The sequence below is a fragment of the Lacerta agilis genome, chromosome 11, assembly GCF_009819535.1.
Source record: "Lacerta agilis isolate rLacAgi1 chromosome 11, rLacAgi1.pri, whole genome shotgun sequence".
In the NCBI taxonomy this organism is placed as follows: domain Eukaryota; kingdom Metazoa; phylum Chordata; class Lepidosauria; order Squamata; family Lacertidae; genus Lacerta; species Lacerta agilis.
The window spans coordinates 321300-344757 of NC_046322.1; the positions used below are offsets into that span (position 1 = coordinate 321300).

General features: G+C 49.6%; 1 protein-coding gene across 1 annotated transcript; it reads right to left on the minus strand.

Annotated features, from left to right (window-relative positions):
* Window positions 1-15310: 15310 nt before the first annotated feature.
* Window positions 15311-22483, minus strand: HINT2 (histidine triad nucleotide binding protein 2). Its single transcript, XM_033164147.1, has 5 exons — window positions 22392-22483; window positions 18568-18711; window positions 17737-17841; window positions 15998-16070; window positions 15311-15448 (listed from the first exon to the last, which is right to left on the minus strand). Exons 1-5 carry the CDS (start codon window positions 22452-22454, stop codon window positions 15357-15359), a joined length of 477 nt encoding a protein of 158 aa, XP_033020038.1. The 5' UTR covers window positions 22455-22483; the 3' UTR covers window positions 15311-15356.
* Between the last annotated feature and the right edge of the window lie 975 nt (window positions 22484-23458).

Sequence of the window (23458 nt, forward strand, 5' to 3'; positions counted from 1 at the left end):
TGTTATTCATTATGGAGTTCCTTCTCCCTCCTCTGGCTCTTCTCAGAGTGCCCAAAATTCTGCCCCTCTCATGTGGAGCCTCCAATATCCTGGTGTTTCGTTTGGTCTTCTTTGGCGATCACTCATAACCGAGGAAGATTGTCTTACACGAACACGGTCTTAACGGTGAGTCCGTAAGTGACTGTGTAAGCCAATTCTGGACCCACACGTCCTTCCACAGTGGGGACATAGGTTTCCGGGCAGAAGTTGATCACGGTGAGGGGTTGCCAAACGTTTCTCCCTTGCACAGTGGCGTAGGAAGGGCGGGGAGTAGGGGGTGCTCCGCCCAGGGTTCCAGGGGAGGGGAGGTGACACTCCTTGGCCCCTCCCCTGCTGCCCGCTCGCTCGCCGGCTCGGATCCACTACTCATGCCCGGAATTCCGGGCATGCACAGTGCATTCGATGCGCCGTGGTGCCCCGCCCCCAGGGGGGTGCCTCCGTGCCGCCGCCCCAGGTGGCGCAGAGGCTTCCTCCGCCACTGCCCTTGCATCCTGAGTTTGAGCATCTTCAAAGTCCATGATGAAAAAAGGTCCATGGTAAAGGCTGTTCTCCAATTGGAGCACTCGTAAGGCCGGTGTTTCCCAATTTTCGGTATTTATACTACATTTTTAAAAGATTTGTCTTGGGAGAGTCTTTAAACCTCTTTTGTTGACCACCAGCATTATGCTTTCCATTTTAAAGTTTGGAATGAGTAGTTGCTTTGGAAGACGATCATCAGGCATCCACACAACATGACGAGTCCAACGAAGGTGTTCGCCTGTCTTCCCAAGGGATGTGTAAATTTTTTCAGAGACACCATTGATGGAATCTTTCAAGGAGTTGGAGATGGCGTTTATAATTGGTCCATGTTTCACAAGCTTACAGTAAGGTCGTTAGTACAATAACTACCAGTAGGACACAGGTGGCTCTGTGGTCTAAACCATTGAGCTTCTTGGGCTTGCTGATCGCAAGGTCGGCGGTTTGAATCCCTGTGATGGTGGTCCCTTCCAGTCCCGTTGCTCTGTCCCAGCTCCTGTCATCCTAGCAGTTCAAAAGCATGCCAGTGCAAGTAGATAAATAGGTACCACTGTGGCGGGAAGGTAAATGGCATTTCTGTGCTCTCTGGCTTCCTTCACGGTCATCCGTGTGCCAGTAGCAGTTTAGTCATGCTGGTCACATGACCCGAAAATCTGTCTGTGGACAAACACCGGCTTCCTCGGCCTGAAAGCAAGATGAGTGGCGCAACCCCATAATCGCCTTTGATTGGACTGAACCGTCCAGGGGTCCTTGGCCTTTTACCTTTACAATAACTTTGTAAACGAGCATTTTTGTTTCCCTGTGAATGTTGCGGTCCTCAAATACTCTGTGCTTCATTGGGAGAAAGCTACACTCGCCAAGCTCCGGCGATGGTGGATTTTGGCATCAATGTTGGCCCTTGGGGACAGATAACTGCCCAGGTAGGAGAAGTGATTGACACTTTCCAACATTCCACCATTCCAGAGCTTCAGGCCAGTATGTTTCTGCCCCAGACCTTCTGCATGAGGAGAAGATGCTCTCCTCAGTTTACTAGCTGAGTGCTGGTCAGGCCAGGCATAACCTAGAGCCCCCCCCCCCCCATGGCTGAGACACTTGCTTCTGGATCACATCTTCCCCCCAAGCGCTTCCAGTCCAGGCAGGAGGGGGGCATTCCCAGCCCTGCCCACCACCACAATATTTTTTTTACTTTGAATCACACAAAGCAGTTCACAATTTGTGTTATGCTTATTATTCTATTTTAATTAGGACACCCACAGCCCACCCTCTCTATGACAGAATCAAACTCAAGGCAACTTACAAACAGAAATACAAATCACAACAGAAAAGGTGCCAGACCTGATTTAAAAAGCACCAAGTGAAAACAGCAGCATAAAACACCACCATCTACTGCTCTATGTCCTGTTATTAATGTTTCCCCTAAAAAAAATTCACCTAGTTTGTATTCACTAATGCCTGAAATAGAGAGCAATGTTTATGTATTATGTATTATATATTATACTACTGAGAAAATCTGTTAGAAATAGTGAAGAAATAGGGGAAAGGGGGCAGAATTCCTGCATTTGTTATAATTGTTACATTTATAGTCTCTTTATTGACAGACACCCTTTTGTATTTTTTCCATAAAATCAATAAAAAATATCACCACAATCAACAGCTGAGCAAAAATAAATAAAAATGCACTCAGGGCTCCAGCATAAGAAATGTCCATCAGAATAAAACAGTATTAAGAGCCTTTTAGGGACATGGGTGGCGCTGTGGGCGACTGGACCAAATGGTCAGGGGTCCCTTTACCTTTACCTTTAAGAGCCTTTTTAAAAGCAGAGCAAGCTAATTGGAGGGTGACAGCCCCACCGTGCCAGACAGGCATTGCCAGAGGTTAAGGTGCCCCACTTTAAAAGCCCCCACTCTCAGCCCCAGGCTGCAATTCTCCTGGTTGTTGTTGTTGTTGTTGTTGTTCAGTCATTCAGTCGTGTCCGACTCTTCGTGACCCCCATGGACCAGAGCACGCCAGGCACGCCTATCTTTCACTGCCTCCCGCAGTTTGGCCAAACTCATGCCAGTCGCTTCGAGAACACTGTCCAACCATCTCATCCTCTGTCGTCCCCTTCTCCTTGTGCCCTCCATCTTTCCCAACATCAGGGTCTTTTCTAGGGAGTCTTCTCTTCTCATGAGGTGGCCAAAGTCTTGGAGCCTCAGCTTCAGGATCTGTCCTTCTAGTGAGCACTCAGGGCTGATTTTTTTGAGAATGGATAGGTTTGATCTTCTTGCAGTCCACGGGACTCTCATGAGTCTCCTCCAACACCATAATTCAAAAGCATCAATTCTTCGGCGATCAGCCTTCTTGATGGTCCAGCTCTCACTTCCGTACATTACTACTGGGAAAACCATAGCTTTAACTATACGGACCTTTGTCGGCAAGGTGATGTTCTCCTGGTTAAGGCACAGCAAACATTGACATTATGGTGTAAAACAATAAAAACTATTTATGCAAATATTTCAGATGGCAGGAGAGTGACAGAAGCTTCCGCCCTTGCAGCAGAATGTCAGCCGCCACATTTAGAGGCTGAAATGGGGGCTCCCACGTGGTTCTCGCTGGAAAGACCCCCCCTCCCCCCCAATTAACAGGAGAAGTATGGGGAAGCTGCCTCTGGCTCTTTGCGCCCCATTTCCTGTTGATTGATTGCATGTGTGCATGTCGTGAAAAAGGATGGTTGGGTTTTTGTTGTTGTTTTAATGGAGCCTAGAAAGAGTGCTCTGGAAACTCCACCCCCCCCAATTGTGCCCGGTATGGTGGAGAGGCCAGACAGCCCCACTTGCAGCCTGGGGGTGGCATGGACAGCTGTTTGGCAGTCGATTGTGTGCCTGGTGGGGAAGCCTGTTGTTGTTGTTGCTGCTGCTGCTGCTTCACTCTGGACCCCCCAGGCCTGTGGGACTAAGAATAGCCAGGCCAGGCCCCGTGTAGGGCCTGAACCAGCCGCTCTCCCTCTGCAGGCAGGCCAGGAGGAGGAGACGGCAGCTGGCCTGGCACAAGGAGGTTTCCAAGGGCCCCTGGCTCAGCCTTTGCCTCTGATGTTGCTCCCTCTCTAGTCCCGCATGCGCCACGGAAGTGGGATGGAGGGAGGAGAAGTCCAAGTCTGGGCCTGCAGGTTCTCCCTGGGAGGAAGTGGCCCTGGCAGAGACTTGCCTGCCTGCGCCAGGAGGCCACTGCAAAGCAGGCCATGTCAGCCCAGGGCTCTGAAGCCTCGCACCTGGAAGGCCCTCTCTGGGAAGGAGGGAAGTCTCTCATCTACTAGGACAGACAGAAGCCACAAGAAGTTCACTCTTCCTCCACCTCTGACATTGTTCTCCCAATTCAATCCTCATAAAACACCAGACCCCGTCCTGGGCACTGTGCATAAACAAACAAGCTCCCCGCCAGCCCCCCATCATGGGTTGCCGTGTCTCTGGCTCAATCTGCAGGACCACCTGAGCCAAAAGGGGGGGGGGGTCCATGTGTGGCTTTGGGATCCCAAGAGTCCAGCTGGTGAGCGTGGAGAAGCAGCCATTCCTTGGCACTGCTCTCACGCCACTGTTTCAAGGCACCCACCTCCCAGCACCCTTTGTGCCCTTTCCAGCTTCGATTTAAGGAACCTTAAACACGCACACACAGCACTTGGGGTGTGCGTCTGTGGGGCAGGGGACTCACTCGAAAGGGAAAGGACTCCTTCATTGGAGATTTTTGATTCTTCTGTTGTGGTTCCTGAATTGCAAGGGGTTGGACTGGGTGACCCTTGGGGATCCCTTCCCACTCTGTTGCTGGCATCCATCTGTCTCGAGAGACAATGGAGCGTGCCTCTGGGGGCTGGAGAATCACAACGGCCGCCATGGCTGCAGAGACCAGGAACTTGTACCTGCTGCTGCCTCCTGCATTGTGTTGGTTGCGTTTGCAGCACCCAACTGACCACCCCAGGGTGCAAGCTTGTGTTTAGAGGTCCTGGGCTGCCCAGATGACCAGCCCTCCCTCTTCTGAGCCTCCATGGGAAAGCACCGTCTTGGCACCAGCTCGGCTGCAGGAGTTGGCTGAAGGAAGAGGTGTACAAGGCACCACCCAACCCCTTCAGGGACTCCAGGTTTCTGAAGGCTTTACTCCTGAGCCTGTTCTTCTCCTGAAGATGTAATTCCATAATTTTGGATGCATCATGAGGGTTGTGCACAGTGCTCTCCCCGGGGTGCAAATGGAGAGGGCAGCCCTCCAAGGCCCCCAGGCCATGGGGTCTCCCCTTGGGCTGACCTCTGGGGGCCCTTTGCCCCCCCCCACTTTTCCCTGCACAGGCAGCTCCTTCAGGCCTCTCCCTGCCCCCACCATGCGCTCAGGGCTCTGCTATTTGTTGACTTTGGCTGGAGGAGTCAATGACCAATGGGGCTTGGCAAAGGGTGTGTGTGTGTGTGTGTGCTGGGGGGGGGGGCTGTTTGCCTTTCATTAGGAAACTCCTAACAGCCCACCAGGGATGACGCACGTCCCCAAAGGAGACTGGACGGGGTGGGGGCGGAGTTCTCCCTTGGTAGCCTCAGCTGCTCCCAGACATCTCGGTGGCTGTCAGGGCCTGGCCTTGGACTGTGGGCAGCTGAGCGGGGGCGGGGGGGGGAATCTCTTGCTTGCCTGGCTCTGGCTCCACCCCACTCCTTCCAGCGCTCTTCAGGGCTGGGGTGACTCTGCTGCTGTGGCCCCTTTAAGTCTGTGTGTCACTAACCCCTCTTGTATTTTGTAGCTCTACTGTACCCCCCCCCCCCCCCCGCAATTTGCAGAGATGGTGCCTTGGCTGCCCCAGAAAGGAGAGGCCAAGAAGGCTTTGGCCAGAAAACACAATGGCACTATTCCTGCATTGCATAGGGTTGGACTAGATGTTCCTCGGGGGTCCCTTCCAACTCTACCATTCTAGGATTGCACATCTGTGTGGGTCCGGGGGGGGGGAATGGCTGTGCACGCCATCCCCTTGGGTGTGGAACCAACTTTTTCCATCTGTTGAAAATGTAGACAGCTTCCAAGCTTCATGTCCACGGAGAGAGAGAGAGAGAGAGAGAGGGAGAGACCCCATAATCCACCACATCCAGGTAGTAGCAGTAATTATTATTATTATTATTATTATTATTATTATTATTATTATTATTATTATTTATACTCCACCCATCTGGCTGGGTTTCCCCAGACACTCTGGGCAGCTTCCAACAAAATATTAAAATACAATAATTCATCAAATATTAAAATCTTCCCTAAACAGGGCTGCCTTCAAATGTCTTCTAAAAGTCAGATAGTTGTTTATTTCCTTGACATCTGATGGGAGGGCGTTCTACAGGGCGGACGCCACTACCGAGAAGGTGCCTGGTTCTTCTTGCAGTGAGGGAACTGCCAGAAGGCCCTCGGAGGTGGACCTCAGGGTCCAGGCAGAATGATGGGGGTGGAGACGCTCCTTCAGGTATACTGAGCCAAGGTAGGGCTGTGGACCCCCAGTCTAAAATCCTGGAGAGTCTCTGCCACTCAGTATAAAGGATACTCAGTTCAATTGACCAATGGTCTGCCTTTGTATAAAGGCAATTTCCTATGATCCCCCCACCCAGATATGCAGGCAGTGGGAGGTCCTGGGGAGCCCCTGTAACCCCCCCCCCAGCTTCTTCCCAAGGGAGAACCACACAGCCGCCCTGGAAGTGAGCTGTGGCTTTCCTTTGCTCAGTGCCTGGGAGAAGCCAGAGAAAACCAGAGCAGCCCACGAGGGCCTATTTTTACTTCTAAAAGGTTATGCATCGATCGCTTACTGATGGCAGCAGCAAAATGTCTCCTAGGTCAGGATTTCTGCTGGAAGGAAAGAGAGAGAGAAAGGCCTTCAACCTGGGCTTGCGAGAACAAATCTTGAGGCATCCTCAGCAGGCTAAAATTATCCTCATGGGCTTAGAGAAGGCAGAATTAAAAGGAGAAGGTGACCTGAAACTCTGCAATTGTTTGTCAGATTGTGAAAAAGGCAGTCGGCCTTGAACACGGCTGGAATGAGGCAACAACATGTGTGTGAAATGCTACAATATGCAGGTTTAAATTTAGAAGTGTACGGTGCAATTATTATTGTACAATCTTGTCATTTTCTAAGCATGTTTAGAAAAGCATTGGTGGAAGGATTGGTTCATGGCAGAGGGTTGCTTCATGGCAAAGCTCACGGTCTCCTTCAGAAGCACAGACAGTGCATCTACCGTCTCCTAACTTTATCCGAGGTGACCCTCCCTGAATCCCAAAAAGGGTTTTGACCTTCTAGGGGAACAGTGGACATGATTTTCACTGCTTGACAGCTTCAAGAGAAATGCATAGAGCAAAACCAACCCTTGAACTGAATACTGACTAAGGCCTTTGACACTTAAAATCTTAATGCCCTGTGGACTGTCCTTCTGAAAATTGGCTGCCCAGATAAATATGTGAACATCCTTTTGCTCCTTCATGATAATATGACAGCAATAATCACAGATAATGATGGCTCTCAAAGTGAACCATTCACATTGCGATCAGGCGTAAAACAGATTGTGTTATCGTCTCAACTCTATCTGTTATTTTCATTGCCATGATCCTACACTTTGTCGAAGGGAAACTCTCCACCGGAGTAGAAATCATATATCGAACAGATGGAAAGCTCTTTAATCTGAGCAGGCTGCAAGCAAAGAGTAAGGTTACCATAACTTCCGTCGTAGAGCTTCAGTATGCTGATGACAACATAGTGTGCGCATGCTCAGAGGATGACCTCCAAACCATCCTAAATACCTTCGCAAAAGCTTACGAAAACCTTGGCCTTTCACTCAACATCCAAAAAACCAAAGTGCTGCACCAACAAGCACAGAACAGCCCTTCTGCAGCACCACAAATCCAACTCATTGGTGTAACGTTGGAAAGTGTCAATCACCTTTCCAACCTGCGCAGTTCTCTTTCCACAAGGGCTGACATTGATGCTGAAATTCAGCATTGCCTGAGCTCTGCGAGTGCGGCTTTCTCCCAATTGAAGCCCAGAGTGTTTGAGGACTGGGACATTTGCAGGGAAACCAAAATGCTTGTACTACCAACTTTACCAGATCCTTATAAACGCCATCTTCAACTACTTGAAAGATTCCATCAATGGTGTCTCTGAAAATTTTTACACATCACTTGGGAAGACAGGCAAACTAATGCCAGCGTACTGGAAGAAGCAAAGATCACCCGTGTCGAAGCAATGATTCTTCAACATCAACTTCGTTGGACTGGTCATGTTGTGCGGATGCCTCGCTATCGTCTTCCAAAACAACTACTCTATTCCGAACTTAAAAATGGGAAGCGTAATGCTGGTGGTCAGCAAAAGAAGTTTAAAGATTCTCTCAAGGCAAATCCTTAAAAATGTAGTATAAACACTGATAATTGGGGAACACTGGCCTGCGAGTGCTCCAATTGGAGAACAGCCTTTACCAAAGATGTCATGGGCTGTGAAGACACTCAAACTCGGGATGCAAGGGAGAAACATGCTAAGAGGAAGGCACGCTTGGCAAACCCTCACCAAGATCAACTCCTGCCTGGAAACCAATGTCCCCACTGTGGAAGGACATGTGGGCCCAGAATTGGCCTCCACAGTCACTTACGGATACACTATTAAGACCGTGTTCATGGAAGACAATCTTACTCAGCTACGAGTGATCGCCAAAGAAGATAGATTATAAATGCTGTATTGATTTGTTAATCATATAATGTGTCTTTTGCTTTAATTGTGATGTTTAGTTTATGTTTTAGTTGTTCCTTTGTTAACAGTGTTTTATAGATTGCTAAGACTGAGTTCACTGGAAGGACAGATCCTGAAGTTGAGGCTCCAGTACTTTGGCCACCTCATGAGAAGAGAAGACTCCCTGGAAAAGACCCTGATGTTGGGAAAGATGGAGGGCACAAGGAGAAGGGGACGACAGAGGACAAGATGGTTGGACAGTGTTCTCGAAGCGACTGGCATGAGTTTGGCCAAACTGCGGGAGGCAGTGGAGGATAGGCGTGCCTGGCGTGCTCTGGTCCAGGGGGTCACGAACAGTCGGACACGACTGAACAACAACAAAGACCGTTCATCCATTCCCACCACCCTTCTGAGCAATACCCCTCCGCACTCCCTCACTATATTTAAGGATCTGGTGACTTCTGTTTCAGTGTATCTGAAGAAGTGTGCATGCACACGAAAGCTCATACCAGGAACAAACTCAGTTGGTCTCTAAGGTGCTACTAGAAAGAATTTTCGATTTTGTTTTGAACAAAGACCGTGTTCATGGAAGACCATCCTACTTGGCTACGAGGGGTCGCCAGAGAAGACAGCTAGACAGGCCGATGGCCCGACTCTGACCCACGCAGCTTTGAGTAGTGCTCCGGGGCAACCCTGCGTTGGAAGCGAAGGGGAATGATTATTAATAAAGGCAGGAAAGGGGGCTCTACGGCCGGGCTCACCCCGTCCGGTTTGCATTCGTCCCCTTTGCAAGGCGCAGCAAAGCGGACCCGGGCTCATCGGTTCCGCAGCGCCACCTGGCGCCCGTTTGGCGCGTCGGCCGCCCGGTGGGAACAAGCGGGGCATTCTCCTCGCCGGGCTGCTCCCTTCCCGGACCCCCGACGAGACCCCGCCCGGCCCACCGCGCGCCCGCTCCCTCCGGAGGCACCGCTCCGTGCCAAGCAGGGCCCAGGCCTGGGCACCACGAGCTAAAATTAGGCGGCGGGTGAGGAGAGGTGAGGGGAAGAGAGCGAGCCTTGTCCCTCCGGGGCCCCGACGGCTCCGCGCGCCAGCAGAATGGGGGGTGGGTGTTGGCGGGGCTAAAGAAATAGGTACCAAGGCGCGATTCTTGCCCTGCACAGCGCGGACCCTCCAGCCCTCCCGGCCAAAGGGAAGCAAAAGGATAGAGCGCTTTGTGCCACGCGTCGACCTGCGGAACTCCTTGCCACCAGCTTAGGGGGTGTCTCTAGCTTCAAGAGCAGCAGGCGGGCACCTTCCTCGGTCTGTGGGCCGCACCGCCTCTGAGCAACTATCCGCAGGTGGGGGGCAGAGACCAAAGCGGGAGAAATGTTCAAGGGACTGAGCAGGAGCCCGAGCCCCACTTAGCCTCCCCCCCCCCCATGGATTCTGGGCACCTGAGCAAACGGGCCCATCGGCCTGCATGAAAAACTTCTTTAGAGCAAGTTTCAAAACTGTGTTTTCTACAGGATTCGTCGCTGCTGTGTCTGCGCCCTGGTCCCTCCCTCAGATTCAGCCAGTCACCCCTATACTCCGACACACACCCCATATTTCGTGGCTCCACCATCGAGGAGAGATTTGGGACCCCCACCGATGGGCCCCTGTTTGCTCAGAGGTGCCTGGAATCAGGCACCCCCCCCTATTTTCTGGTAAAAGCAGCGACTCTGGGGGCCACCTAGTCTGTTTATTTCACCGACTGCACCTTGGGCCGTATCCTGTGCTGGTCCTACGCAGAGCAGACCCATTGGGACTACTAGACATGGTAAACTGAGGTCCATTCATTTCAGTGCATCTCCTCTGAGTAAAAGTTATTTGGACCCAACTCCCTGGCTTTCCTTTCTGCACTCCAAGGCTGAATTGTTTTGGTTCTTTGGAATATTCTGCCCGGGTGACTCTTTAAGTATAGCTGGAAATGGAGATGTTTTTAATATTGTTACAATGTTTAATTCATAGTGGCGGCTAAGTTTTAAAATCAAATTTATATATATATTTTAACTTGCTTGTAAGTTAGAACTATAGCACCTGCTCTGTCTGGGGCAATGAACAAATTGGAATAAAATAAAATAAAATTCCTTCCAGTAGCATCTTAGAGACCAACTAAGTTTGTTATTGGTATGAGCTTTCGTGTGCATGCACACTTCTTCAGATACACCGAAACAGAAGTCACCAGACCCTTATATATAGTGAGAGGGTGGGGAGGGGGTATTACTCAGAAGGGGGGTGGGAATGGGGGATTGGCTGATAAGTGTGCAATTGGTCTACAGGAAAAAGCAAGGGGTTTTTATTTTTTATTTTGTTTCGACTACGGCAGACCAACACGGCTACCTACCGGTAACTGGAAAAATAATACTTTGTTTATGATCAGAGAATGGCTTCCTGTCCCACTTCCATTAACAAAGCAAAGTGTGGGGTTTTGTGGCTATTGTTCCTTTGACTTTCCCAACCACCTTTATGGCAAAACTGCCTCTCAAAGCATTTTCCAAGCATACACAACGGAAATCCATTAAAACCAGCAATAAAATCAATGAATGTCTGAAATATCCATTTCCATCCAGGGTACTCAGACCAGAGCACCTTTCAAGGAAAGAATAAGACACTTAGCTTATAAACTATGTCCAGTTGACAGATCTTAGCCCTCAAAGGCCATGACAAAAAAGCAAGGTTTTAAGGCCCTTAAAATAAAATCCTCATTTATGTATTTATAATCTATCTATCTATCTATCTATCTATCTATCTATCTATCTATCTATCTATCTATCATGGTGGTGTACAAAGTATTAGGATAAAACCCAAGAAAATAAATGCCCAGGTTTTGGAGATCAGCCAGAGAGGCTCATGATCTGAGCCCACACCTTGGATGAAGCATGCTTCCCCCCCCCCAACTGGGAAAGACCTTTCTCTGCCCAAGACCCTGTGGGGAGCCCCCCCCCCCCGTGTAAATTCTGAGCTCCTTTCACTCCCATCCACCTTCTAACACCATGTTGAGCCTGGGGGAGGGGGAGCAGGACTCCCTGGGCAAGCAGTGGTGTAGCGTAGGTTGCCAGCGCTCAGGGCCATGCAAAGCGGGGTGGGAGGGAGGGAAACGGGCAGAGTGCACATGCGCATTCAACTGCTAGATCATAGCCGTAGAGGTAAGAAAAGTATTTCCATTGTCTATAGAGGTCTCTTCCTGGAGAAGCCATTTTCAACAGAGCCCAGTGGCGGAATTACGTAGCTGTGTTGAGGCAGCACCAGGCATTGAAATTTTGTGCCCCTACCTAACACATTTTGCACCCAGGGCAACCCTCCCTGTGCCCCACTATGCCACTGCAGGCAAGGCAGGTCTCCTCACCCCAGGTTAGACGCACATGAAGGATGGTGGCCTCACCTTCTGGTCAGGAAGCTGGCCTGAAGCAGCCTCTCCTGCCCCCCCTCCCTCCGTCCAAAGGGGTCCTTTGCCTGGCTGACCTTTCTTTGCTGTGAGGAAAGATTTGTGTGTGTGTGTACACAGCCAGGTGGCAACACACCTGTGAGCAGGACAGGGAGCGGGACTTACTCTGGCAACCACAGGACAACAGCGGCTGTGGCATGGCGATCCCCGGAAAAAGAAGCGTGCCTCGGTGGTGGCAGCCCGAGGACGGCGAGATATGTTATATCCAGCCCCCGAGGTGTGAGCTCGGGAGCGATGGTCAAGAAATTAAGATATTTACAAATAGAAGAATGCAGCATTGAATGGGAGAAGCCGAGAGAAGATGAACAGTGTATCCTGATGCTCGATGCAAGGACTGTTGGGGACGGTGTCTGGTTTTGGGACTGGTTCTGTGGACGTATAAGAAAAGAGGACAATTTGAGGAGCGGTTCCGGTGAAAGATGGAGAAGGACATTGGACAGAGGGGGGATAGGGTGAACTCTATCAAGTATAAAATATAAATGCTCTGTTATGGTAATCTGAAATCGGAGGGTTAAGACATTAAGCTTTATTTTAATTTTTAATAAGAAAAGGGATATTTTGAAATTTTTTGATATTAGCAGCAGTTTAAGGGAAGAAGAATAGTTTAGATTTAATATAAGAATAATTTGTTAAGATCCAAAGAATTGTTATTAAGATTGTTGTTTAAGGTTTGAATTTTATTAATTGAATAAATTTTTTAGAGAAATGATGTTATTAAAGTAGAATATGGATATAAAACTGAAGGAGAGAGGGTGGGGGAAGTCAATTGTCAAGATTTGGAACTAGAATATTTTCTTAAGTGTGTAAACAAGAAGAATTGTATTTGTGTTTGTATTTGATTTATATATGTAGGTGTGGGTGTGGGTTTATGTTTTGTTATGAAAATGCTAATAAATTCTTAATAAAAAAAAACAAAAAAAAACCAGCAGCTGAATGACTTGCTGCTCAGGATGGAGAAGTCGCCCCCCAAACGGGTCTCCAGGCAGGGGTCTGGGGGCAACTGTGGCTGACAGAATAAATGACAGCACATCCAGTTCGGGAGTGTCTGAACTTGTGGCGAAGCAGAAAAGGGTCCCCTGGGCATTCCCACAGCACAGACCCAGACTGGCACCCTCCCCAGAAGAGAGTGACAGCTCTAGAAGGGCAAAAGGACCCACCCACTTTGGCCACCCCAGCTTGATTTGTTCCACAATGTTTGCAAAAAGTCTGCCCACAGGTGGGGCCGATGCCTGGCTTTGTGCTTCTGATCTCATGCCTGCACCCTTGGGTGCTGTGGCTCCTCAGGGAGGCAGGCCCAAGGCCACCTCTCAGCTCGTCCTGCTGACTGGGAGCTCACCTGACCTGAATTTCACTTGGCGGGCAAGTAGTGCCCCCAGCTGGCCAGTGGCAGAACGACACCTTTGCCCCACAGAAGTGGAAACTGCCAGGGGGCAGCTCATAGGCCCTGCAGAGAGAGACGCTCCAGAAGCAGAAAACCTGAATGGGGATGAGCCAAGACGATTCAGACCTACTTGGGACCATCTAACTCGGCCTCCTGCTTCCCACTGTGGTCACTCTGATGCCTGCAAAAGCCCAGAAGCAGGGCAAAAATCTCCTGTGGCAAAGGCCTCTGGGAACTGGCATTCAGGGATAGACTGCGCCTGCGCCTGGAGGTTTGTTGTGAGCTAACAGCCATCGACAGCCCTCTTCCTCCTCCTCCTCCATGGAGATGTCCAGTCCCCTTTGCAAAGCCACCCAGGAGCAGCAAATTCCAGAGGCTCGGACTTCCTTTTCTCTCCCTGCCCGTCACTTTCAATGGCTAACCGCCCTCCCCACGCCATATTTACAAGAGAGAAACGCAGGGGTCTCCTTTCTCCAAGCCACGCGTGGCAGGTCCCACTCCGTCAGTCTTCGCAATGGTGGTAGCTTTCCTTGTGGGACAGACAGCTGCTCTGCCTGCCCCCAATCCTTCTGCCCCTGCCCTCTTCTGTTTCTTTCCCAGCCCCACAGGTTCCTTTTCAGATGTGGGGACCAGACCGGGACACCTTCAAGAAGGAATCGGACTTTGTGGTCCTGGGCTCTGTGTCTAGACTGCTGCCTCTCCTGTCTGCTCACTGGGGGGAATTGCAGGGGAAACTTGGAAACCTCAAAAATACCGAGGCTCAAAGATCAAGGCAGAGAAAGCTCCATGGTGTTTGGGGGTGGGGGGCTGGCACATCTCCTGGCTAAGGGGCTTCTTGTGGCCCCCTGGGGACGGGGTGAGATTGCCAAGGGGAACCTGTAGGGACAGGTGGGCAGCCGGGAGGCAGACCACTCAAGGGGGTAAAAGGAAACCTTTGCATGCCTGAGAGAGGGGCAAGGAAAAGGCTGCTACTCGAGAGTAAGGTCCTTGGAGAGTCCAGGGAAGGTGGAAGGAGTTTTAATATTTTGCTCTTTGGCTTTGATATTTGAAGCCACGGGAGAGGAGGAAAAGATGGTCTTTTGCCTCTCTCCTGCTGAGATGCAAGAGCAAGCCTGGCTCACAGGAGCAGCATCTCCCTCGGACGTGTTATAAGAATTTAAGGTCTCAAATATATAAATTAAATGTACATAAATGTACAAGGCAAACACATACATAGGTATATAACCCACGTGTCTGAAATAGCACAGCAGAACAATCCTGAAGCCATGTTGACTCTCCCAAATGGACCTCAGATATTTCTCTGCAAGGGGGAAGGAAATGGGGAAAGCTTCCCAATGGTCTTTGGACTGGAGGGGCTGACACCTCCCTGAAAATGCAGTCTGGCAAGTATCTGTTCAGCTGAGCACACTCTCAATATGCGCAAGAGATTCAGGAACTAAGGATTTACCATCTCCAAGGAGTGGCCAGGCTACCCAGAAAAGGCAATTGATAAGGCATCATCAGGTATCCTGGCAGACAGGAGAGAAGCAACACACTCAAATTTCTGCTGGGGACCACCTCCTTCTGTGATGTATGGATGATGTTTGGGGTGGGTGGTGGTCTTGAGCTACAGGGGAGGCAATTTCAAAAGTCTATATAAAGAGCTTGCACACCAATGTTCTGGGTTCCTCCTCCCTCCTGCGTGGGGTGAGCAGGGGACCCTGTTGCAAGAGTTCAATAAAGATCAGGCTTACTAGCTGCTTTGCTTCTCAATACTCTCTGGCTGGCCTCTGTTATTTCCCCCTACCGATAGGGAACCCACTTAAGGACTCTGGGTACCCCATGATGGGGAAAGGAGCAGGTTTTTCTTATAACAATTGCAAGAGGGGATCTTTCCTATCCAGTGTGCAATTTTTGCAATAAACGTCGCTTTCAGGTTTCCCTAAGCTCAGAATCTCTGTGGGATCAGATCCGGGCCAAGGGTGCTCCTGCAGCAGGGAAAGAGTGCTAAGTCCCGCTTCCCGCGTTGCTGGGGGTTGGACTAGAGGACCCCCGGGGTCCCTCCCAACTCCACAGCTCCGTCATAATTTGATTCTGCACCCTTCTCCAGGGGGAGAGCAGGAGCTGTGAGCCAGATGAAACCCCAGCTGCCCTAGGGAGAAAGACCCGTCCCAAAAAGGGGGGAAAGCAGGCCCCCTCCAGGACCCACACGAAGCAAAGATCACGCCGACTGGGTCCCACGGCTGCTGTTGTGTTTATTCCAGGGTCGCTCCCTGAGGGCTCAGCCGGGGGGCCAGCCCATCTGACGCCCGCCCAGCACGTGGAGGTGGAGGTGGTAGACAGACTGGGACCCCTGCTTCCCGTCGTTGATCACTGGAAGAGAAGAAAGGGCGGAAGCATATGGGGGGGCTCCGATGATGCAGGGATAGTGCAGGGGAGAAGGGCCCCAGGGCCCCAAGGCAAGGGCCCCAGCCCAGGAGGAGGGAGAGGGTACCACAATCTGGCTCCAGAGGGGCAACTCGGGGGCAGGAAAGCCAGGCCTCGGCCCCTGGCAGACCCAGTCCCTCTCTCTGCGCCTACCTTGCAGGGCTGCTGTGCAGAGAGGGCAGCATGGAGTGGTTGCCCAGGTCAAAGGAGGGGGGCAGCTGGGGCTCCCAGCGAGGGTTTTTCAGGGGGGTGGTGCCCCCCTCAAGAGGCATGCGGAATTCAGAGGGGCACAGCGCCCCTTCTCGGACTCCAAGGGGGCTCAGGCATCTTGGGGTCACGGGAAGACGATGTCCCAGAGAGTCTTCACCCAGAGGGACACCTACAGGATTCCAGCCAGCCTCCAGGGCGGATCAAACCCCCTCTCTAGCGCAGGGCACAGGGGCAGGATTTCGCAGGGTGCGGGGCAGGGAGTTGGTGTTCTGGGCTGCTACTCACCCACTCGGTAGCCGTCCTCCAGGCCCTCGGCCTTCGCCATCCGACTGGCCACCAGCAGCAGGTGGCCCAGGAGCTGGGGACAGGGGAGGGGAAGGAGTCAAGGGGTGGCTCAGGGCCGCCCCACAGGGCCAGGCAGGGACCCCCACCCACACACCCTCTCCTCTGCGTTGCATGCAGATTCTTATTATTTATCAAATCTATCTATCTATCTATCTATCTATCTATCTATCTATCTAATCTTGTTGGTTTTAAAAGAAAAAACATAGCACAACAAAGCAAAACACATCAGATATGTAGGACTCAACCAAAAGAAATCCCCAAAAGAGTTTACACTTCTTACATCCAGAACTGAGTTAATTCTTCACTAATTCTAGCATGACTTCCGATCTCCCCCCTGTGATTCCCAAGTTTCCTTTCACTGCGCACTAAAATTCATATCTCCTAAATACTCTTATCGTTTTGGCTCTGTAACTATCTCCTAATTCATGCAGAAAAGCCATCCAAACCTGCTACAGAATTTATGTCATTACAATATTTTTTTAAAAAGTATTCTCTATATACATTCCACTTAAAATATTTATTGTAACCACATACATTCTTATTCTATATTCTTATTATTTATTGAATTTTATACTGCCCTATACCCGGAGGTCTCAGGGCATTTCACAGAATAAAATCAAGATATAAAACCACAAAATACATAAAAAATAAAAACAATAACCCAATAGCTCCCCCCCCCCACACACACACCAAAAAACACATTTTAAAAGGGCACAGGGTGTAAATTGGATCAACCAAAGACCTGGTTAAAAAGGAACGTTTTTGCCTGGCGCCTGAAGGTGTAAATGAAGGCGCCAGGCGAACTTCCCTGGGGAGAGCATTCCATAGGCGGGGAGCCTCAAATAGGGGACAAAAGGGCTTTGGGCTCCCTGGAGCATTTATCATGTGCCCTTGGCAGGGCCAGATGTAGGTTTGTTGAATATATGCTATATGGTAATTTATGGACCTGATAGGCATCTAAAGCCGTTTGCACATAACAAAATATGAATTTTATCAAAGTAATTGTTGAACTGAAATACAACTAAGAAGAAGTATTATGAATAGTGAAATACGGAAATGAGCAAAGCAGCGATATTTCAGGGAGCAGCCAAGCAGGCGGGGCCCATTACTTACTTCACAGGAGCCTACACAACACAAAACACGGTTGCTGTATGTAGGTTTTATTTTATTTGTTTTTCATCTTAGATTTTGGAAATGGATTTCCAGGTGTTTTTTTCCTTTAAATTTTTTGGGGCTCCCCAAAGAGAGTGGGGCCCTAAGTTATAGCTTGTTGAGCTTATACGTAAATCCGTCAGGCACCCGTGACGTTTGGCAGGAGCATAAGGGGGGAAATTGCAAAGGCAGGTCCCTGCCCCAAGGAAATTACATGTGAAGTTTCCACAAATGGGAAAGAAAAGGCACAAGTGAGAGAAAAAGCACCTTGCCCGATATGATTTTACCGCTCCCTTTGGAATACGGCCACAATGGAGACTCTTACAAGTAATTTGAAATTCCACTGAGGACTAGAACCCCAGGCTCCTTTTCTATGAAACCATCATTTCCAAGACAGCTGCCCTCTCACTTCTGTGCCAGGCTGAGGAGCTCTGGTTCCCACCTCCATCCTTGAACGCCCTATTGATCTTCTCCCCCCTCCCCCCTTGGGGCGGAACCGGGGTGCCCTTGGCCTTGGCCTTGCTCACCTGGGCATCGCTCTCTGCCACGCGGCTAATGCGGGGGATGGGGCGCCGGGGGATCACCAGGAAGTGCACCGGAGCCTGGGGGGCCACGTCTCGGAAGGCCACGCACTGCGGAGAAGGGAGGGGGCAGAGTCAGGAGCCCTGTGGGGGGGGGAGGGAGGGAGGGAGGGGGTGCCCACGACCCTCACACACCCGGTGCCAGGCCTCCTCTGCCTGACCTCAGAGGGGCAGAGAAAATTGCCCTGGCATTCATGTATTTTAAATCTTTTGTTGGAAGCCAGACAGATGGGTGGGATATAAATATATTATTTTAGTATTAGTATTAGTATTCCTTTGCATGTTCAGAGTGTGAAGCTGGGCAACTTAGGAAAAAATGGTTCTACCAAAGTGCTGGACTATGCCAAAATGGCAAAACTGACCGGGAGACTCGGGATTTAAGAAGATAATGACTTTTAAAAAGAATGGGCAAAATTCATAAGTTATTTAGGAGACCATTGTAAACAAATAAAGACGTTAGCTGGACTTTAAAAATAACATGTAAAGAAACAAAAGACATGGATAATTTAGAGAGATGAGAACTGTGGGGAACGTAATGATATGTAGACTTAGAAAAAGTATTTTAAAGACCCATGCAGGGGGAGGGGGGGGAAGTCACGAGATTCAGAAAATCTCATATATGGATAGGTTAAAAGATTTTTTTTCTTTTCATTAATTTAAATTTGTTCTTGTATAAACCAATGAAATATATTAGAGAGAGAGAGAGAGAGAGAGGAATGGTTCTGGCACGTCAGCCTGGCACAATCCAAGCCCCTGCCCACTCCCTCCAGTACCCACCTGGTCGTCCTTGTAGATGATGTCGGCTGGGATGGAGCCATCCAGGATCTTGCTGAAGATGGTGGGGCCAGGCCCCTCGGCCGCTCGCTGGGCCTTCTCCACCTCCCCGTCAGGGGGCCCTTGGGTGGCCACAAACGCCCTCGGCTGTGGGCAGACAAGGGGGGCATCAACCGCCATGGGCAAAGGCCTTGCCAGTCTCAGGACAGAGGGTGGGCAGCGCCGAGCCTTCCTGCTAAGGGATATGGAGGCTTGGGGGGGGGAGCCCTCTGAGCCCCTCCCAACCTGGTGGAGGGCGAGCACCCCACATTCTCAGAACCCCCCCCCCCTTCTGCACAGCACAGGATGGATCCAAAACAAAGATTTCTTTAAAAATGGGTTCTAAAAATTTAAATTGGATTTTTAAAATAAAATGCTTTTGGAGGAAAAATCTTTCTAAAGATAGTTTTCTATTTGAGTTAGATTATAGTCCAAAGGTTATTCATCAGGAAATAAGGATTTGTTTTAAGTTTTTCATGTGTGCTAAAACTCAGTCTAAGCTGTGGTTTGTTTGTTTGTTTGTTGCTGTTGTTTTAAAAAATTGTTAAACCACATCAGTTTAACCACAAACATGGATAGTAGTAGTAGTAGTAGTAGTAATAATAATAATAATAATATTTTTTTCTTTCTACCCTCTCTTCCCAATCCAAAGACCGGGCTCAAGGCAATGATAAAACAACTTAAAAAAAACAGCTAAAAAACAGCATAAAAACAAACATCAGTGGGATCACCAGGGATAACTGGCCAAGTTAGTCTTGCTAGGCCAGTAGGGAGACCAGGGAGGAATTTTAATGTGGGGACCCAGAAGGGTTTCTTCAGAAAAAAGGGAAGGGGAAAAGGAATAGGGGATCAGGCTAGATTAAAGGCCAGGCGGAATAACTCTGTCTTACAGGCCCTGCAGAAGGAGGTCAGGTCGTGCAGGGCCCTAGTCTCGTGGTGAAGGGAGAGAATTCAATTCTCTAGTTTTATTGTCTATAGCTTGTAAGGCCTATAGGAGTTTTTTTTTCCTTCTGTATCAATATTCTACATGCTGTGTATAGGGTGAGCACCTAAGAGAGGCCCCTTATTCTGCATAGCATGAAAGGGTCATCTTGACCCAAGCTGGCTTTAAACTTTCTGGCATGAAAAGCCCATTCCAATTAAGTCCTGGTGAGAGGGTCATCTTGACCCAAGAAGTCTTGGCATAGAATTCCAATTAGTCCTGGCATAGAAGCTACTTTCCCTTTTGAGAGAAAGTTGCCTTTTTTTTTGTTCAGAGCTGCGCATTCACCTGTCTAAGGCTGCGCAGACAGTCTGTTGCCTCTCTGGAGAGAGAGAGAGAGAGATGGATTTTAAGCTGGATTTTTGGGCTGAAAATCTTCTTATTTAGAAGGGAAAGAGACCCTCTTTCTCCCTGAATACAGGTAGGTTCTCCTTCTGAAAGACATTTAAATTCATATGGCTGGCTTTAGAGCTGTTCGGCAGTGGCAGAGGCTTGATAGCCATTTGTCAGGCATACTTTGATGGTGTTTCCTGCTTGGCAGAGGGTTGGACTGGATGGCCCTTGTGGTCTCTTCCAACCCTATGATTTTATTCTATCCCTAGGCAAGCTCCTTCTGACCTTCCTGCTTTTTCTGAAAGCTCTCTTTGTGCTTAAGTGCAAACCTCTCTAATGTTTCCTTTTAAGTATACTGTATTGATGTCACCTGAGTTTGGGAAACTTTAGCCCCATGTATTTGATATTATTTTCTGGCTTTTGTATTGGTATAATGTTCAGTTTGTTTGTAGGTTCTCTAAGTCCTTTTATTTGAAATTTAGTTTTTACCTGTTTGAGGCTCTCTTTGTGAAACTTTTTTTTTGTGTATATTCTCTGTTTGCTGGCATATTATTAATCAATGGAAAGCTGTAGCTAAGAGTGCCCCTTCCCGTGGAAGGTACAGAAATTGGCCAGAGATGTGAAGGGGATTGGATAATCCTTTGATGGGTGATCCTACCAATTAGAGGGAAAGGCAAAAAGCTTTAATTATAAGAGCCAGCCAAAGGGCAGACTGACCCATACCTCAAGAGTGAAAAGCTTTAACTTTCACCCAAGTAATGAACTCAGGGCTGTTCTGGCCAGGAGACAAGATGAGTCATTGAATAGGTGGCCTGGCACATGAAGACAGGCAAGCACCAGGAACTTGAGGCCAAAGTGACCTTTTGCTTTGATATTACAAATGGTGTGACGTGCATGAACTCATGAGGCTGAATGAGGGGAGAGGGATTCTGAAGAGGATAAAAGCTGTATGTATCTTTTCGCCTAGGGTATTTCACTGTGAATTATCACACGGATGCCTTCTGCTGTCCTAGGCAGTCAGAATATAAATTCTTTCTCTATTTCATTTCTTCGGAGTCGTTATTGACCCCTTTTCTCTCTCAACTCGTGGTGCAACGCGAACCCCAAGGTTAACGGAAATGGTCAGCCATGTAAAAAGGCTACAGTGGGACAGAGCATTCCACCAGGTCGGAGCCAACACTGAAAAAGCCCTGCCCCTTGTGGAGGATAATCTGGCTTCTTTTGGGCCCAGGACCCTAAAACTATTGTTATTTGTGGACCTTAAGGTCCTCTGTGGGGCTATAATTATTATATTATATACATTATTATATGCTATAATGTTATTGTTTTAGTTAAATAAATTGTTCAAATTGTTATTAAGGACATGATTATTTTTCTTCTTCCAATAAGGTACAGCAGAAAAGTTGTCAAAATATAAACAGTTAACTTATTAAATCTCACAATAATTTCATACTTCTCTGTCTATGTATTTCTAATAGCACAACCAAATCAGTAATTTTTCATATAACTGTAAAAACTACTCTGAAAATTTATTATTCCAAAAATGAAACCATCTGGTTGTAAATATTAAGATTATACCAGCAAGAATGAGTCTTTCTGTAAAAAAATAATGATTGAAATAAAGTCTGACTAGTGATTGAAATAATTATTTAAACCAATTTGATTTAAATCAAATCCAGTCTGGCACAGCAGCTTTGTCGCCTTTTCTGAACCTTTTCCAGCTCTAAGAGGTCCTTTTGGGGGGGGCACCTGCTTTGCATGCAGAAGGGTCTGGGCTCACTCCCTGAAGACCCTCCTTCCAGTTAGGGGCTGGGTGAGACCCCCTGCCAGAACCCTGGAGCCCAAACTGCTTTTCCACGTGGGGCAGCGGTGGCGTAGTGGTTAGAGCGCCGGGCCAGGGTGCAAATCCCCACATGGCCAGGAGGCTGACGGGGCGACTTGGGGGGGCCAGGTGCTTCCTCTCAGCCTAGCCCACCTCGCAGGGTTGTTGTGCGGGCGAGAGAGCCAGGTTAGGACCGTGCCTACCTCACAGGACTGTTGTGAGGATAAACTGGGGAGGAGGAGGAGGAGGAGGACCACCCAGGTCGCCTTGCAGGAGAGAGATGCAACAAATGAGCCTCGCGCGCCCCCTCGCGCGTGCCCGTGCGCGCCCCCTCCCGCCTGCCGCTGGAGGCGCTGCAGCCGCCCAGGTCTCCTTCGGGGCGGGGGGGGGGGGAGAGAGATAGAGATAGAGACGCTTCCCGTTCCTCCGCGGAGAGAAAGGCAGACCACCCACGTCGCCCCCCCCCAAATGAGAAGGGTCTCCTCCCGGGTCTGGAGCAGCGGGGACCCCCGGCTCCCGGGACGGGGCGACCTTCGTGCCCCACCCCCACGCCCGGGAGGAAAGACCCTGGGGGCGCGGGGGGGGGGAGGCGAGGAGAGAGAGAGCCCCGACGGCGCGGGAGGAGGACCCAGGCGTCCGGCGCCCCCGTACCTGCTGCAGCCGTCCAAGCAGCCCTCGCCGGAGCGCCCCCCGCGCCAGCGCCGCCACCGCCATGCCCGCTCTGCTGCCGCCGAAGCCCCGCCCCTCGGACGCCTGGGTCCTCCCGCCCCGTCGTTAACCCTTCGCTCGCCCGAGACCTGTGCAGGAGACACATAGTTAACCTGCGGAACTCCCTGCACAGGAGGCAGTCAGGGAAGGCCCCGATTTAGGTTTGATGAGGCCCTAAGCTCCTGAAGGCAATGGGGCCTTTTCTGTGTGCAAGTGTCCTTTCGTCAACAACAAATTGTGGCTGTTGAATATATGCTATATGGTAATTTATGAACCTAATAGGTATCTAAAGCCATTTGCACATGCAGAATGGAGGCACCCTATATATAGAAAGGAGCAAAACCAGGGATATTAGGGGGAGCAGGCTAGCAGGCGGGGCCCATGACTTACATCATAGGAGCCTACACAACACAAAACATGGTTTCTGTATGTAGGTTTGATTTGGTTTTTATATTATATTTTGGAAATGGACATCTAGTTTTTTTTTTCCTTTAAATTTTTTTGGGGCCCCCAAGAGAGTGGGGCCCTAACCTATAGCTTGTTTAGCTTATACATAAATCCAGTGAGGGCCTCTGACTTGGATGGCTTTAAGAGGGGACTGGTGAAATTTATGGAGGGGGGGGGGCTCTCGAGGGCTACCAGCCACTCCGGCTCAGCTCTGTCAGATAATATTTTTTATTTTTATTTATACCCCCCCCCCCCTCATTTAGCTGGGTTTCCCAGCCACTCTGGGCAGTTCCCATTAGAATATTAATAATAATAAAAAATAAAGCAATAAAATATTAAACAGAAATCCCAGTTGCTGGAAACGTCAGGAGGGGAGAGGGTTGCTCCTGTGTTTGGGGCAACTGGTTGGCTGGAGCAAGAAGAGGAGGCTGGACTTATTGCCCACCCCCCACCCCCGTCCTGATCCAGCAAGCAGGCTCTTCATAGCTTAAGGAACCTCCAGCTCCAGAAGAAGTCTATCTGTAGATTAGGGCCACTTGTCCACTGGGAAGGAGCTCTCCTTA